We start from the raw sequence: 16452 nt of genomic DNA, 5'->3' as shown, positions 1-16452 counted from the left end.
GGAAGAGTGTAACCGATTCGGACGACTACGATGATGTGGATATGTAAGTTCTGTCTTAACCGCTTATAGTTTAAAGCTGGCTGGGGAATTCTGGGAGTTGAAGTCCACTTGTTTTAAAATGGCCAAAGCTGAGAAACAAAACAGTAGGTTTTGACCATGGCAAAACAAAGGACTAATAAAACAATGAAGTAGCCACTAAACTACATGAGCATAAGCCCACTTGGTCATTCTTTCTCTCCTAAATTTCCCTTCTCTGACCCTTCTTTCTTCCTCTTCCTTCCAGCCCCAGCAGACCAGACCTAATCAGGTAACCTTTTCTCCTAGAATTTTTAAAATATCAAATGATAGAACACACAGTCGTTTAGCCAAAAATTGAGAAGAGACGGATCTCAGGATCCAGCAAGGAGCTAGTCCCTAAGGCTACTCGATTCCTGCTTGATATTTGGAAATAACAGTCCTGGAAAATAAATGTTTTCCTTCCTGTCTGAAGGGGGCTTGCCTCCCCAGGAGTGGCCCTTGGTGACTTTTCAATTATGGTGTCTTGCTATAATGGGGCCCTTGGTGCTCTTTGAGGTTAGTTGTTTCTTTGCAGACGTTTCATCACCCAGCTAGGTAACATCATCGGTGCTAGAAGGGAGTGAGGTTTAAAAACAGAGAGCAACCTCCACACCCTTCTAGTATTGATAACGTTACCTAGTAGGGCAGTGATGGGATTCAAAAAATTTTACTACAGTTCTGTGAGTGTGGCTTGGTGGGCGTGGCAGGGGAAGGATACTGTAAAATTTCCATTCCCTCCCCACCCCACTAACCTGCTTTCCAGCTCCGTTCTCCTCTGCAGGGCAACCAAATAAGACCCAGCCGATCAGCTGGGACTGTTGCGGTTAGCCGGCAGCAGGTGCGGACAGTTGAGGAGAGCGAGGACTCAGGTGAGGGGCCAGGACCATTAGGGAGTGGACTGCTGCCTTAAGAGATTGTGAGGGCTGGCAGCAGTGATGACGAGGTTCCTGAGGAGCCTGTGCCAAGCGCGCATGCATGTGGGATTGCTCGCAGGAAAGAGCAGCTGCAACAGCATGGGTGACTCAAGAGTAAGGATGTGTTAGGGATACACCCTAGCAGGATCTGCACAGGATGCAAGGTAATGGCCCCTCCTTCAAGAAGATAAAAGCCAGCTGTGAATCGGGCATTCTTTGCAGGAAGCAAAGACGTTTTGAAACTCAGCCTCGTGGACCTTGCAGTATCCTAAGTTGGTATTTGAAGACTCTTGTGTTGTGAAATATGTCTTATCTGTGATTCTTGGCAGCCTCGCACAGTTTTGGCGAAGCTCGTGCCTATCAAAGCTAATTAGTTTGCAGCAGCCTTTTAACCGGGGATTCATAAGAATCATTCAAAGTTTTCTGTTCCCTTTGGTTTGTGGTTTGTTTTATTGGAAAAGGGTTTGGGTCAGAACTGGGACTCAACGGGAGGCAGAGAATAGATGGGGTTGGCGGGGCCATTCAGAGGTGGGATGTGCCAGTTCTCCGAACTACTCCAAATTTCCACTACTGGTTCTCTAGAACCGGCTGAATACCATCTCTGTAGTAACGCCATGAAATATCTGCAACCAAGGTCAGGGAGCACCAGTTCAACCCCAAGCGGCTGTTCTCCTCTATTAGTAACGTTTTGCTAGAACAATTCATCGGAGATGTGGGTGGGGGGGGGGGGGGGAGAAAACAGGCAGCAAAAGCCCCCCACCTCAATCTCTCTGTTTTTGAACCTAGTCACTTATCTTTTCTTCCAGGGATGCTCAGCCTGTCGATCTTCCACCCCCTCTACCTCCCAAGGTAAACCCTCTGTGGGAGCAAAGTAAGTTTGCAACTCCCCTTCCTCTGCCCTTGCAGGTGGAGATACACCAAGGTGAGTCCCATTCCTCCAGTGGGCAGCCGTGGCCCAGGGCTCCCTTGCTCCTACCCGCGTTCTTCCATGGGGGTGTGTGTGCAGATTTAATCCATGGGTGCCCCCTTCTCCCCTCGGCTGCCATTTTATAATAATAATATAATATAATATAATATAATATAATATAATATAATATAATATAATATAATATAATATAACATAATATAATATAATATAATATAATATAATATAATATAATATAATATAATATAATATAATATAATATATATAACATAATAATATAATAATACAAGTTTGGTTTTCCCGCCGACAAATGAATTTGATTCCCACTGAAATTCTCTCTTTTAACAGCCGAGAGTTTGTCTCCCCGCGGACAAAACGGCAGGGTCTCGATCCCGCAACCACTTTCCTGCCAAATCCCTAGTCCGGGGACGCTGTTCCAGTGGTCCCATCCTGAGTTGGCCCTCGCCACAAAGTAGTTCTCAGAGAGCCGAGGCGTCCCACCTCACAGCCAAGTCAGGTACGGCCAGTCAACATTTTTTATTTATTTTATCGATTTGTTTTGTCAGATGCTTATAATATAATAGAAATAAGAATAAACATTAAGTTTAACTATAAGAAATAGGAACTGATAATTGGGGACAATAGGACAGGGACGGTAGGCACTATGGTGCGCTTATGGACGCCCCTTGCAGACCTCTTAGGAATGGGGTGAGGTCAATAGAGGTTAGTTGGAGGGTAAAGGAGTGGGAGTTTGAGCAGGTGACAACAGAATCAGGTAATGAGTTCAGGACATTGACCACTCTGTTGTTGAAATTGTACTTCCTGCAATCGAGTTGGGAGTGGTTTACATGAAGTTTGTATCTGTTGTGTGCTCTTGTGTTGCTGTGGTTGAAGCTGAAATATTCATAAACTGGTAAGACGTTGTAACGTATGATTTTATGTACTATGCTTAAGTTTAATCTTAGCCGGCATAGTTCAAGGTTGTCTAAGCCTAGAATCTCAAGTCTGGGGGTGTAGGGTATTCTGTTGCTAACTTTCTGGTAAAATACTTCTGGACTCGCTCAATTGTATTTATGTCTGATATACAGTGTGGATTCTGGACAGCAGAGCTGTATTCAAGTATTGGTCAATTTTTTTTTACTACCAGTTCTGTGGGCGTGGCTTGGTGGGTGTGGCTTGGTGGGCCTGGCAAGGGAAGGATAGCGTAAAATCTCCATTCCTTCCCCACTTCTGGGGGAAGGTTACTGCAAAATTCCCATTCCCTCCCCACTTCACTAACCTGCTTTCCAGCTCCGTTCTCCTATGAAGGGCAACAAAAGAAGACCAAGCCAATCAGCTGGGACCCGGGAGGCGGAGAATAGATGGGGGCGGAGCCAGTCAGAGGCAGTATTTGCTGGTTCTCTGAATTACTCAAAATTTCCGCTACCGGTTCTCCAGAACTGGTCCAAACCGGCTAAATACCACCTCTGGGTACGACTTTCTCCCAGAAAGTGGGAATAAAACGATGGGAGGAGATGCTCCCACACTTCATGGGGGGGGGGTGTCCCAGGGTCATGTAACCCCCCTTCTGCAACCCTCTGACAAACCGGAGTGAACAAGGAAGCGGCATTCACTTAACAACTGAGTTAGTTATTTATCACCTGCAGGGATTCACTTAACAATGATAGGCAAGAAAGGTCGTAAAACTCCCTGAAGAAATGCCTCACTTTAAGAACAGAAATGCCTGGCTCAATTGTGGTCATAAGTCGAGGACTGAGTGCAGAGGAAAAAAAATAGGTCGAAGCAGGGACCCCTTTCATTCCCGGAACAAGCTTTTTAGGGGTTACATTCATATTAGATGATTTAGGAGCGGTGCTGGTGGCCTAGAGGTGGAAGTCGCGCCTCACAATCAGGAGGCTGTGAGTTCGATCCTAGGGAGAGGTAGATGTTTTTTTCTCTCTGGGCACTCTCTGCTGAAACAAAACTCCGCCCTGGTGACAGGAAGGGCATCCGGCCAGTAAACAATCAGCTCCATTCAGTTGCCCAAGACTCCATCCCGCAGGGGATTATGGGGTCATTAAATGAAGATGAGGAATCCATAGGACCCAACTTGAGTCTGGAGAGTCCAGAATAAAATAATAAGGGCTTAGTTTTGTTGACTAAGAGTTGAGATCTGGGGGCGTTGATAATCCTTGGAGCAAGATTTGGTGGGGTGAGGTACTGACTGTTATCTTACTCTCCTGCAGTTCCAGAACTGCGTTCGGATCCCTTAGATGAGATGCCACCCAGCCTTCCTCCTAAGATGGAGAGGAGACTGAAACTGGTAAGCGTGTTCAGCCTCCACGTTGGGCCAGTCGGCTCTGGTCCAAATCATTCCATTATTGCTCAAATTAAACTGTGTTTTTTTTTTTTAATTGAGACTGATAGGAAGAGAGAATAACTTGGATTTTTTTGAGGACCAAAATGCAGCAGAGCAAGGAATCTTTCTTCTCCTCCTCCTTTTCCACTCTTCCTCTCTTTCTCCTTCTCTTTCCCTTTCCCCCTTTTTCTTCTCCTTCTCCATCACCTTCTCCGTTTTCTCCTTCTCTCCTCCTCCTTTCCCTTTCTCCTCCACTGCCTTCTCCATTTTCTTCCTCCTTCTTCTCTTCCCCTTTCCTTCTCCTCTATAGCCTTCTCCATTTTTTCCTTCTCTCCTCCTTTCCCTCTGTCCCTTTCCCCTTTCCTTCTCCATCTTTCTCTCCTCCTCCTCCCCTCCTTTCTCCTTCACTTTCCTTCCCCCTTTCCTTCTCCATCGCCTCCATTTTTTCTCCCTCTCTTCCTCCTTGTCTCCTTTCCCTCCCCCCTTTCCTTCTCCTTCTCCGCCTTCTCCCTTTTCTCTTTCTCCTCTCCTCCTCTCCTCCCCTTTCTCCTTCACTTTCCTTTTCCCCCTTTCCCCCTTTCCTTCTCCTTCCCCATCTTCTCCACCATCTCCTCCTCTTCCCCTCCAAAATACTTTAAACCAGTTTGGGAATCACTGGGGGCGTGTGAAATTAAAAGGGGAACAGTTACCACCAGGAGGTGGGAATCCCCTGAGGGCCAGGAGGCACACCTGTTCCTCCCAGGTGAGCTCTTGCCTGTTTCTCCTCCACAGGACAGGGCCCTCTTCAAGAAAGTCTTCAACGAGTGTCCCTTGCGCCTCACCTCGGCCACCGCCTGGACCCATCCGCACACCAATGGTAGGCCTGGAGCAGAGCTGGGGGAGGGGCTGGCGGGTGGGGCGGGAATACATCGGTCCCCAGGTGAGCAGCATCTCGTCCAGGTGAGGTCCTCTTGCCCGTTGCTCCCCTGGCCTAAAAGACTCTACTAATCTGCTCTTGCAGGGTGACTAGATCTAAAAAAATGATCTAGAAATAATTGCCCGGTTTGCAACGGAGCTCCAGGATGGCTCCCTCAATCTAGGACTAGTTCTTCTGAACATCGTTTGTGTGTGTGTGTGTGTGTGTGTGTGTGTGCGTGTGTGCGTGTGTGTGTGACTGACTACAGGTGGTCCCTGACTTACAACAGTTTGTTTAGTGACGTTTCCAAGTTACAATGGGCACTGAAAAGTGACTTATGACCCCCTTTTTCCACGTTCCTCAGGTGAAAATTCGACAATGAAATCCACAATTTTTCTCATTCCTTCTGAAATCTCTCTCTCTCACACACACACAGACATATGCACAAAGGCACATACATGACTTACAACCATTCGTTCAGGGACTGTTTGAAGTTACAATGGCACCACAGGTGGGATGCAAATATTTTTACTACCGGTTCTGTCACCTTTGGAAGCCATATTGACACCGGACACTTCCACACTGCCACATTCTTGAACTTGGGAAAACCGGAGGGGGGAATTTCTTGGGAGTGTATGTGGTTAGACATAATAGCATTCTTTTTTTAAGCCAAGGTCATGTTATCTCTGCACCTGGGTGAGAGAACGTCTCAAGCTGGGACGGATGGTAATTGGGGCATGTGATGTCATGATGGGTGCAGGGGGTGGATTTGTAGTTTCTACTTATTGCAAGGAAGCCCGGAACTTTCAGATTCGGGATGTGCCAGTTTACTAATAAAATAAAATAAAAATAAAACAGAACTTTTGAGAGGATGTTTGTCTCGGAGTTATTTGTTGGAGTGGAGGCTTTCTGGAACGCTGACATTATCCCGAATCTCTAAATAGCTACCAGCACCTTGAAAGGGGGCTGTCCGGGCTGCTGAGTTCCAGTACCGACCTAAAATTCAGGTGGTGCAAAGACTCAGCGAAGATGGAGAAAGACAATATGCCTCTCTCTGGCGCCAATCTGGACCTTTGGAAGACCTGATGGCCCAAGTTTAGAGACAAGAGATTCATGGAGAGCGTCTACTTATGTGGCCGCTAAGAGTAGACACCCACTGGATGATGGCATGTGGACCCACCTTAATCGTGAATTTCCTCCCTATTTTCCAGAGCTGCACTTAATTCTGGGGGCTGAAGAAGGAATCTTCGCCTTGAACCGGAAGGAGGCAGAACCCGCTCTAGAACTGGTGAGATTGACGGGGTGGCCGGAACGGTTCTGAATGACAGGAGGGAGAATTCAGTTTCTGGCTTGCTTCGAAGAACAATCATCATTCTTCTTTTTTCATCCCTCTCCCTTTCTCAAGCTTTATCACAGCCGAACGACGTGGGTCTATTGCATGGGGAACGTTCTCATGTCACTTTCAGGTACGTTGCAAAAAGCGCAGAGAAGAGCAACAAAGATGATTAGGGGCCCGGAGGCTAAAACACAGGAAGAATGGCTGCAGGAATCGGGTAGATTTAATCTAGGGACGTGGCGGCTCAGTGGCTAAGACGCTGAGCTCGTCGATCGGAAAGGTCGGCGGTTCGAATCGCTAGCACCGTGTGACGGAGGGAGCTCCCGTTATTTGTCCCAGCTTCTGCCAACCTAGCAGTTCAAAAGCACATAAAAAAATGCAAGTAGAAAAAACAGGGAAGGGAACAGCGTTCCGTGAACCTTCGAAGGCATTTAGTCCTGCCGGCCACACGGAGACGTCTCCGGACAGAGCTGGCTCTTCGGCTTTGTGACGGAGATGAGCACCGCCCCCTAGAGCCGGAAACAACTAGCACATTATGTGCAAGGAGAACTTTTACCTTTAAATCTAGGGACCAGGGGTGACAATGATAGCAGTGTTCCAATATTTGAGGGGCTGTCATAGAGAGGAGAGTGTGTGCGTGCAAGCGTGCGCCCAATTTTCAGCACGGGAGCCGAAAAAGATTAGCCACCATAGACTTTGTTGCACGAAGTCCAGCAAGCCCATGAAATATGGGCCATTGGCTGACAGCAAGGTTGCTGCTGGATTGCAATTGATCTGGGTGCATCTACTGTTTGAACTTAGCCATTCTGAAGTAGGCAGGAAGCGAAGGAAGCCGAAAGCTGGATTTTGGTGCCCCCCCTCCCCCCCCGAGGAGAAAAGTGCAGGTGTGATGCAGCAGAGAAAAAGGTGATTTTGTGGGGAAGAGAAAGCGATACCGAGCAAATTCTGCAGGGCTCAGAACGGTGGTGCATAGGTCCTTATGGCAAATATCACCTGCAGGTCTCGATTTTTTGGCCCACGTTGGCATTTTTGAATTCAAGGCTGGAAGAAATGAACCCGCCGCCCCGCTGCTATCCCCAACCCAAATATCAAACTGACTACAATTCCCATAAGCCCCAGCCATCAGGACCAGCAGTTCCCAGCCAAGGGTGGCAGATGTTTTCCCCGACCTGCTTCTGGAGCGTCAAAGAATTCAGTCAATATTTCTCTAACTTTTTGTTGAAAACGAGAGAGGAAGTAGGAAAATCCCCTCAAGCCATGAAAACTTGGTTTTAAAAGCCAGAAAAGCTTGAGTTCCCATGAGCTTTTTTCTCTATATATCTGTGCTTCTCAACTGTGTCCACTTTAAAATGTGTGGACTTCAACTCCCAGAATTCCTGAGCTACCCTGTTTGGACCAACTCCCAGAATTCTCTGGCCAGCATGAATTCTGGGAGTTGAAGTGGCTTAGGCTGAAAAACAGTACTCTATACTAAAAACAAATTTTAAAAAACCCATTTCTTCCTGTAAAAAGAGATACACTTCCTCTTAAATTACTTAAGCACAGAGTTTTCATTGGGTAGATTGCTAACCGATGATATATACATATTTTACATTTTTAAAAGTTTTTTTTTAACTTTGTTTGCCTTTCAACGTTTTTATCTGCAAAATTCAGGAAGTGGTAATAAAATCAATCAGTTGGCTAATGTCTGGAGACCAACCTGCTGTTCAAACAATTTCCTCTTGTATTTTATTTCGTTCTCTTCGCCTCCCGTTTTTGAAAAAGCCCTCTTGAGAAAGCGGTAAAAGACCATAAAAGCCACCTGAAGTTAAAAAAAATCAAGAGAATGAGAGGGACGAAAAGAGCATTTGAAAGACAAAGTGAAATTGTAGTAGAGCCACCTCGGAGGTGCATTACTAAGGGCTCTTAAAGGTGCTTGTGGCAATTCTGCAAATACAGACCCATTCCTCTTGCAAAATTTAAGTCCCAAGGCCTGAACAGAATCTCTAATCATTTGTACCCAGTTAGCCATAATAATTGTTTATATCCAGAACAGATAATCTTTGACGCACAACCACAATTATAACTGGCACTTCTGTTGTTAAGTAAGGCGCTTGTTAAATGAGATGCGCCGGTAATTTTCCTTGCCGGAACTGGCTAGGAACATGTTGTGGTTAGCTGGCAGCAGGTGCAGATGGCTGAGGAGAGTAAGGACTCTGATGAAGGGCCAGGACCATCAGGGAGTGGACTGCTGCCTTCAGAGATGGTGGGGGCTGGCAGCAGTGACGAGGAGGTTCCCGAGGAGCCTGTGCCAAGCGCACGTGCACAAAGGATTGCTTGGAGGAAAGAACAATTACGGCAGCACAGGCAACTCGGGAGTAAGGCTGCCAGGTAATGGCCCCTTCCTCAAGAGGATAAAACTAGGTTTGGAAAAGTGTTCTTTGCAGACAGCAAAGAAGCTCTTAAGCTCAACTGGTGGACACCTTAGTGTTTGGAGAATCTTGCAAATTAGTTCTTATCTCTGGGTCGTTGGCAGCCTTGACAAACAACTTGGCAAGGCTCTTTCTTGTCGGAGATAATGGTTGGAAAGCAGCCTTTTATCTATAAAGGAACAGCATTCGTGATTAAACCTTGAAAGGGGGCGGCTTCTGCCTTTGTCTGTGTTTGTTCTTTGGGAACCTGGTTGGGTCAGAACAGAATGTCAGCAAATGGGGATAACGTGCGTGGTCCTTGGACACTTCAACCGTCATAGATACATACCAAGTTGCCAAGCCTCTGAATTCAGATCGTGTCACTAATGGGATACTGCAATGTAATAAGTGTGAGAATGTTTCCAAGTCGCTTTTTTCAGCGCCGTTGTCATTTCGAACAGTCACTAAATGGTTGTAGAGTGGTGTGATAGCCTAGAGGGGGAGCTCTCGCCTCACAATCAGGAGGCTGTGATTTCGATCCTAGGGAGACGCGGATATGAGAATATCCCTGCTGAAACAAACCTCCGCCCTGGTGACAGGAAGGGCATCCAGCCAGCTAACACTCAGTTCCATCCAGTTGCCAAGACTCCACCCCACAAGGGATTATGGAGTCATTAAAAGATGATGACGACTAAATGAACGGTCGTAAATCGAGGACTTGCTGTACAACTCAATTAATCTCAATAAGTTTTCTTTTCCCTTCTGTTCAGGCAAGGTACCCCAACTCTTTTCCCACAATTTACTCAGTCTGCACGAGCAGAGCAAGAGAGACCAGCGCCTGGGAGTATCCCTTTCTCCACACCGACTATTACCCAGGTGAACCCTTCACCGGAACAGTGTATTTTTTTCTCACCCGCTTCCTTAATTCTTCAGGAATCATTTAGATGTGAGAATGGTCAAATCTCTTTATCTGGAAGAGGTCTTTAGCAACCTGGCTGGCTGGAGCTTCAACGGGTTATTTTCGGCTGGGTCCTTGGAGCTCTGGTTGTTTTCTTGCAGACTTTTCGTGACCCAGCTAGGTAGCATCATCAGTGTTAGAAGGGAGTGGGGTTTGCAGAGAGGAGAAGGAGGGGGACTGTGAGGTCCTAGGCACTTTCTTGAGCTTAGTGGTTTTCTTGCAAACTTTTTGTGACCCAACTAGGTAATATCATCAGTGCTAGAAGGGAGTGGGGTTTGCAGAGAGGAGAAGGAGGAGAAAGAGAAGGAGGAGGAGGACTGTAGGGTCATTGGTGCTCTCTGAGCTTGATGGTTGTCTTGCAGACATTTCATGACCCAGCTAGGTAACATCAACAGTGCTAGAAGGGAGCGGGGTTTGTCCTCTGTTCTTACACAAGTGGCTAGTTCTGTTGGTGGGAGAAGTCTTGGTGAAGTCCAGACTTCTTAAAGTTGCGGGACGCTCTGTAGGACAGTCCTAAAAGCCAAGCCCGTATCCCTCCATAACCAACGCATCTCTTTCCTCTCCTTCCTTCCCTCCAGGAAAAACATCATCACCACCAAGATCCCCGACACGAAGGGATGCCAGAAATGTTGCACAGGTGCTTTGAATGCCAATCCTAGGGACGGTCACAGCCACCACGGCTGACCGCTCCTCTCCTCCCTCCCCTCCGTTGTCCTGCCTAGCATCCAATACAGCACCTTCTCTCCCGCTTTCTTGCAGCCAAGAACACCCAGAACAGTTGCCACTTCCTCTGTGGAGCCTTGGAGGCAGGGGTTGTTCTCCTCCAATGGTATGAACCCATGCAGAAATTTATGCTGGTCAAGGTAAGAGCCCGAGTCCTCTGCCAGAGGAAGCCTCTCCTTGCCAGGGTCAAAGTGGGCATCCCAAGGAACAGAGAGAGCCATGTTGTGTGTCTGATAGGCTTAGTTGGCTAGGTTGTTCGTTTGCAATTTAGCACATCGGGTGCAATTGACAGGTGGGTGCCAAGCAACGGAGAACACCTCTTTCCCACCCTGTGCATGCTCCTCGTCCCGATAAAATCCCTTTTTATTTAGTTTGAAGTGAATTCTTCTCCAGCAAAGTCCTGGCCAACAATCTTTCAAGAGATTTCACAACTACGGGCCTTCATCAGGCTTGGAGAGCTGCCAGGCCATTATCTTCCAGACGCTACTCTGTAGCAGATAATACGTGGCAAGGAGCCAGGAACAAGATCTTCACCCTAATGAATTGAACTAATTTGTCTCCTGCAAACACCACTCCACTTTCGCTCTTTTATTCCCTTTGGGAGAGGCCATTCACCGTCCACCTGTGGCTTTACTCCATTGTTCCTCAGCTGTTCCCTTCGTCTGGCAGCTCTGTGCATGCGCACACTGGGAACAGGCTCCAGCTGTTCTTCTTCCCCACTGATCTCCGACTCCAAAGGCAGCTGATAACTGTCAGATGGCTCCGGCCTCATCTCTGCCTCTGACGCAGAGCCCTCGCCAGAGCCTTCCCCAGACTCCACGACTGGCCCATGCTCCTCCCCAACCTCCTCACTGTCTGAATCTGCTGCTAGTGGGCCACAACACATGCTCTATGAAGGTCTCTCACTGTTATTGAATTGTATTATTGAAACTATTTTGGGATGCCAGGGTTTTCCCATTTTTCAGGACATGATTAATTCCTTCTGGGTGACAATTGAAAGCATGCTCTCTTTTGCACTGGGGAGACCACATTTGCAATACTACATCCAGTTTGGGTGACCATAATACTAAAAAAAAACCCCATGTTGAGATTCTAGAAAGAGTGCAAAGAGCAGCAAAGACGATTAAGGGACTGGTGGCTAAACCATACGACGAACGGTTGCAGGAACTGGGTATGTCTGGTTTAAGGAAGAGAAGGACTAGGGGGGACACGATAGCAGTCTTCCAATATTTGAGGGGCTGCCCCAGAGAGGAGAGGGTCAATCAATTCTCCAAAGCACCTGACAAGAAGCAATGGATGGAAACCAATCAAGGAGAGAAGCCACCTAGAACTAAGGAGAAATTTCCTAACTGTGAGAACCATTAACCAGTGGAACGACTTGCCTTCAAAAGTTGTGAATGCTCCAACCCTGGAGGATTTTAAGAAGAGATTGGACAGCTATCTGTCCAGAACTGTATAGGTTCTTCTGTTAAGGTTTACCTGTATTAGTCCGCATGACTATGGTTTCCTAGTCTGGTCTACTTGATAGGTGGCTATTAGTACAGGTGCTCCCGATGACAGAGACAACACTTTTGAGGGCATCAACCCCATTCAGAAAATCCTTCTCTTCTTCTCCTTGGATAGTACTTTGATTTCCCCCTGCCTCCCTCGCTGCCTATCTTCGAGATGCTGATAAACCCCGATGAGGAATATCCGGTGGTCTGCATTGGTGTGAGCAAGGGGCCCCCCGGGACAAGCTGTGCAGTTCCAAGTCATTAACCTCAATTCCTTAACTTCCTGGTTTATCAGCGACAAAAGCGGTGAGTATTCTGGTTTTGAATATCCCGATTTCTTTTCCCCCCCCTCCGCTAAATCCTAGGATGGATTCTAAGTCATGTGGGGGTTCATTTGACATTTGTGGGGGAGTCTTCGTATCTGCTGTGGCACATTCTTTATGATGGGCAATAATAAGATGGAACTTCAGTAGAAAGGTCTTCTGCAGTCACGACGTAAGCCTAAGTTTGAAAATCAGGCTTGTCAGGTGTTACATCTTTTCAGAGAATTGGTCTTGAAGAGACGAGAAGCATTTCAAATGTGGATTTATAGGCAGCTGTTACATATAAGTTGGGTTGACAAAATCAGAAATGAGGAGGTGATAAGCCAAGGGAAATAATCAAAACTAGAAAAAAGAGAAAGTTGGAATATTTTGTGGACATGGGATGCAACACCTGGAAAAACACGGCATACTTCACTTAATCCTCCTCCAAGGAAAGATTGAAGGCAAACAAGGTCCAGGCAGAAGAAAAACATAATGGCTTCAAAATCTAAGGAACAGGTTGGGACAAAACTCAACAGCACTTTTTTGTGCGGCTGTTGATAAAAATAGAATCGCCAACATGATTGCCAACGTTCGATGATGGATATGGCAGAAGAAGGAGGAGAAAGGTTACACCAGTTCATTCCTTCTTTGTCTAGACCAGGGGTCTTCAAACTTGACAGCTTTAAGACTTGTGGACTTCAACTCCCAGAATTCCTCCTCCAGTCATATTAGCTCAGGAATTCTGGGAGTTGAAGTCCACAAGTCTTAAACTTGCCAAGTTGAAGACCCTTAGTCTAGACCAAAAGGCCACCTTCTTCACTAGGTTGAAGGTCTTCCGGAAGGAACTCTTTAAGTATCAAAAGCAGTCTTTAAACGAATACCTAGCCGTGGTTCTGAACAATGCATTTGTTTGTCCACAGAACCTTCCTGCTGTGGCTTCGTCCAGGTGACTCAGTTGGATAACAAGACAGTGATGGTTTTGATGGATGGTAAGTAGAAGCCAGGTGGCCCCTTGGCTGGTCAGGACTGTTGAGGAGGGACCATTCCTGCTGGGGCCAATGCATTTTTGGTTTGTTTCCCAGGATGCATCCAGTTTGTCAGTCCCCGAGGAGCATTGCTTGGATCTCCACCAAAACTCACCTTCGACGTAGCTGTGGAGTCAGTCGGTGAGTTCCTCTTCTCCACCCTATTCAGTACTTCCTCCTCTTCCAGTTGCCTCGCCATCATCTGATGCTCCTTTCGGGTCTTAGAGGAAGGACAGGTTGACATCTCCAGAGCATCTCTGACCTTGATGGAGAAAGAGGTCTAATCTAACCTTCTTCTCTAACCAAAGGCTGCCTAGGATTCTCCGATTGTTGTGAAGGTGCTTGGGCGAGTGTGTTGGCTTGTCTGTCATGAGTATTGAGATGCGTCAGGTTTTAATAACCAGATCCAGATATGCAGAGTGTTAACTTGTAAAACATTCCCATGCCGGTTTCCAAGTTGTCATAAGAAAGAAACCAGAGATTTTTTATTGGGAATCTTACCTGATATATATAATAAAAATTTGAAGTATTTGATTGTAAATATATTAACAGCGGCTAGGATTGTATTTGCTAAGAACTGGAAGAGTGAGAAAACTCCATCAGAAGAAGAAATTATTAAGAAAATATTGGATTGTGCTGAAATGAGTAAATTGACATTTGAAATCAGAGAACAAGAAGATAAACAATTTTATGAAGTTTGGGATCTTTTTATCAATGGTTAGATAATAAAACATAATGATAGAATATTCAGATTTAGCATAAAAATTTTTTTTTCTTAATATTATCTTTATAAAACATTATTAAGGTAGATTTGGTATGATCTTATGATTTATTGCAAAATAAATTAAGCAAACTATAGTTATCTCGTTAAAATATGAATTAACAAAATTATAAATGGGTTTTTTTTAGCGATGATATTAGGTTATACAATTATTGATTGATAATATGAGCTATTATGTAATATAATTATACTAGTGACTAGGAAATGGATGCACAAAAAAAAGTGGTAAACCAATCGATGCACTGTATGTAAATTCATGAAGAAGGATCTTTTTATGTTTTTTGTGGTATGTTTATGTTTATCTTGTTATTAAAAAATAAAAAAAAATTATTAAAAAAAAAAAGAAAGAAGAGAGGAGGGAACCCTGAAGGAGCATATGGCAAATGAACTCAGAAGCACATTCCAAGCTTACCTCACAACGATTGTAACTGGAGCAACCGGGTATTCTGGGCGCAAAAATCCTCTATTGGAGAGCCTGATTGATGACAACCAGCTCATGAATGTGTTGTCCGTTGGACAATCTGAATTATGAAACACCCAGGGGGGTGGGGGGAAACAGGGTCCTAGGCGATTGTAAATTACGTATCTCAGAGTTGGTTTCATACAGATCATGCCAGCATGTCGCTCCTAATAAATCCTTTGAAGTTTTTTGAAGTTTGGCCTGAGGCTCATGATTTAATTAGGGTGATTGCTGGAATTCTGGCACAGAGCTCAACCTAACTATTTTATTATGTTCTGCCTATAATACAGGAATCTCCCCACACTGGCAGTCTCCTTCCTCTTGGGAACAAATAGATAAGGCTCCAAGGAACTTAGGCAGGGTCAGTTAGGAGTTTTGTGGTTGCACAATGACTCCAGGCTATTTCCATGCTTGATTCCTCCTCCCTGCCAGCTGGGTGTTTCTCAAAGACGGGACCGGTCTTGCTTTGCGTTAAGGTTGAGTCATCCTTTACTTTGAGGGATGCTAGCCCACTTTTAAAGGATTCACTCCCCCATTCCGCTTCGCGGGGGGAGGCACGTCCAACACCTGAGCAGCTTTTATGAAACGGGGAGTAAGTCACGGTGGCAGGACCTGAACTTCTTCACTTCTTCTGTCTCCAGCACTGGTGCAGAACTGCGTGCATGCATTTTGGCGCCATGGTGTGCAGACACGGCCGCTTGGATCAGGGCAGGTAAAGGAGAAGTTGTGTTTTCAACATGGTGTGGTTGGTCATCTTGGGATTTTATGCCAAGGATGGTGGTGGGAGAAGAGCCCAAGGTAACTCCTCCATGGCATTCCACAGTGTTCTCCAACTATGAGAGCATCTCATTTACCTTGTTCCTGGTTTGTGGTCCAATGATTCTTAGCAAGAGGCTCACTTAAGAGGCATCCGTAACCCTTCATCCTGATCCAATGTTTCTTCTCAGGTAGGACAGAAGCTGCAGGATCAGCGGTGGACCTTCCGCCTACTGGGAGCCTCCAGGTTTGAAGACCAGCAACCTCATCTCTGTACTTCTCCCACCTGTGCAGCTCGCTCCACTCCTTTGTGGCCTTCAGAACTTAGCCACTCCTTCCAATTTCCTTGCGTGGGTCCTGTACTGAATAAGAGGAACTCCTTTTCCTTTGGCTCTTTTGAGACCACCTTCTCCATCCCGTGGTCTCCATTCTCCCCAACCTTCTCAGCAAGCACGGCCAATCCGCAGCCGCCAAACGTCCTCCTCCAGGGTGCCCGCCTAATCCTTGTCTTTTCTCTTCTCCTTCCTCGCCAGCACCATTGTGTTAGAGACGCGACCAGTGAATAATCTGAATTCCACCAGCAATCTCTATGTGCCGGAATAATGACGGTTCAACGTCAACCTGCAGGTTGCTCAGACTGACCATTTCCCAACCTCCGGAACGGATTCCTCAAAGAAGAACGGATGACGGGGAAAAGGACTCCACCTTCAGGGCTGCCCAGGAAACTGTCAACACAGGGCTGGAAGCGGGAAATTGTCCAGCCCAACTCCTCGGTAGCTTCGCCCCGAAGCACCGAGGGACACCAATGCCTTCGTTTTATGCTTCTTCTCCTTACATATGTTCAGTTTTTGTTTCCCATATGTACCTTCTCCTCTGAAAGATGTATCTCGGTGTGCATGTATGTATATGTGAATGCAACCAAAAGCAGGATGTGGCTAAGTTGTGTATGGCCAGATCCTGCCTTAGTGGTTACCCCCCCCCCAGGCTGTTGTGGGTGCCCCATCACTGGAGGCTTCCAAGAAGAGATCGGACAGCCATTTATCTGAAGTGGTATAGGGCTCTCCTGGTTGAGCAAGGGGCTGGACTAGAAGACCTC

General features: G+C 46.3%; 1 protein-coding gene across 1 annotated transcript in view; it reads left to right on the top strand.

The window, feature by feature from the left end:
• Positions 1 to 16090, top strand: part of MAP4K1 (mitogen-activated protein kinase kinase kinase kinase 1) — a 35986-nt gene extending 19896 nt beyond the window's left edge. The window contains 18 exon segments of the mRNA XM_087939301.1: positions 2 to 43; positions 284 to 307; positions 1778 to 1820; positions 2245 to 2413; positions 4122 to 4198; positions 5006 to 5090; positions 6341 to 6417; positions 6535 to 6595; positions 9626 to 9731; positions 10392 to 10450; positions 10573 to 10676; positions 12160 to 12255; positions 12257 to 12335; positions 13255 to 13323; positions 13417 to 13500; positions 15242 to 15312; positions 15548 to 15603; positions 15890 to 16090. Of these exon segments, the coding sequence (XP_087795427.1) occupies positions 2 to 43; positions 284 to 307; positions 1778 to 1820; positions 2245 to 2413; positions 4122 to 4198; positions 5006 to 5090; positions 6341 to 6417; positions 6535 to 6595; positions 9626 to 9731; positions 10392 to 10450; positions 10573 to 10676; positions 12160 to 12255; positions 12257 to 12335; positions 13255 to 13323; positions 13417 to 13500; positions 15242 to 15312; positions 15548 to 15603; positions 15890 to 15959 (1372 nt within the window). The 3' untranslated portion in view covers positions 15960 to 16090.
• The last annotated feature ends 362 nt before the right edge of the window (positions 16091 to 16452 follow it).

Source organism: Pseudonaja textilis, chromosome 10, assembly GCF_049901715.1.
Source record: "Pseudonaja textilis isolate UNSWEBS1 chromosome 10, rPseTex1.2, whole genome shotgun sequence".
NCBI lineage: Eukaryota > Metazoa > Chordata > Lepidosauria > Squamata > Elapidae > Pseudonaja > Pseudonaja textilis.
The sequence above is the reverse complement of the archived record's forward strand: the minus strand, read 5'-3'. Positions and strand labels throughout refer to the sequence as shown.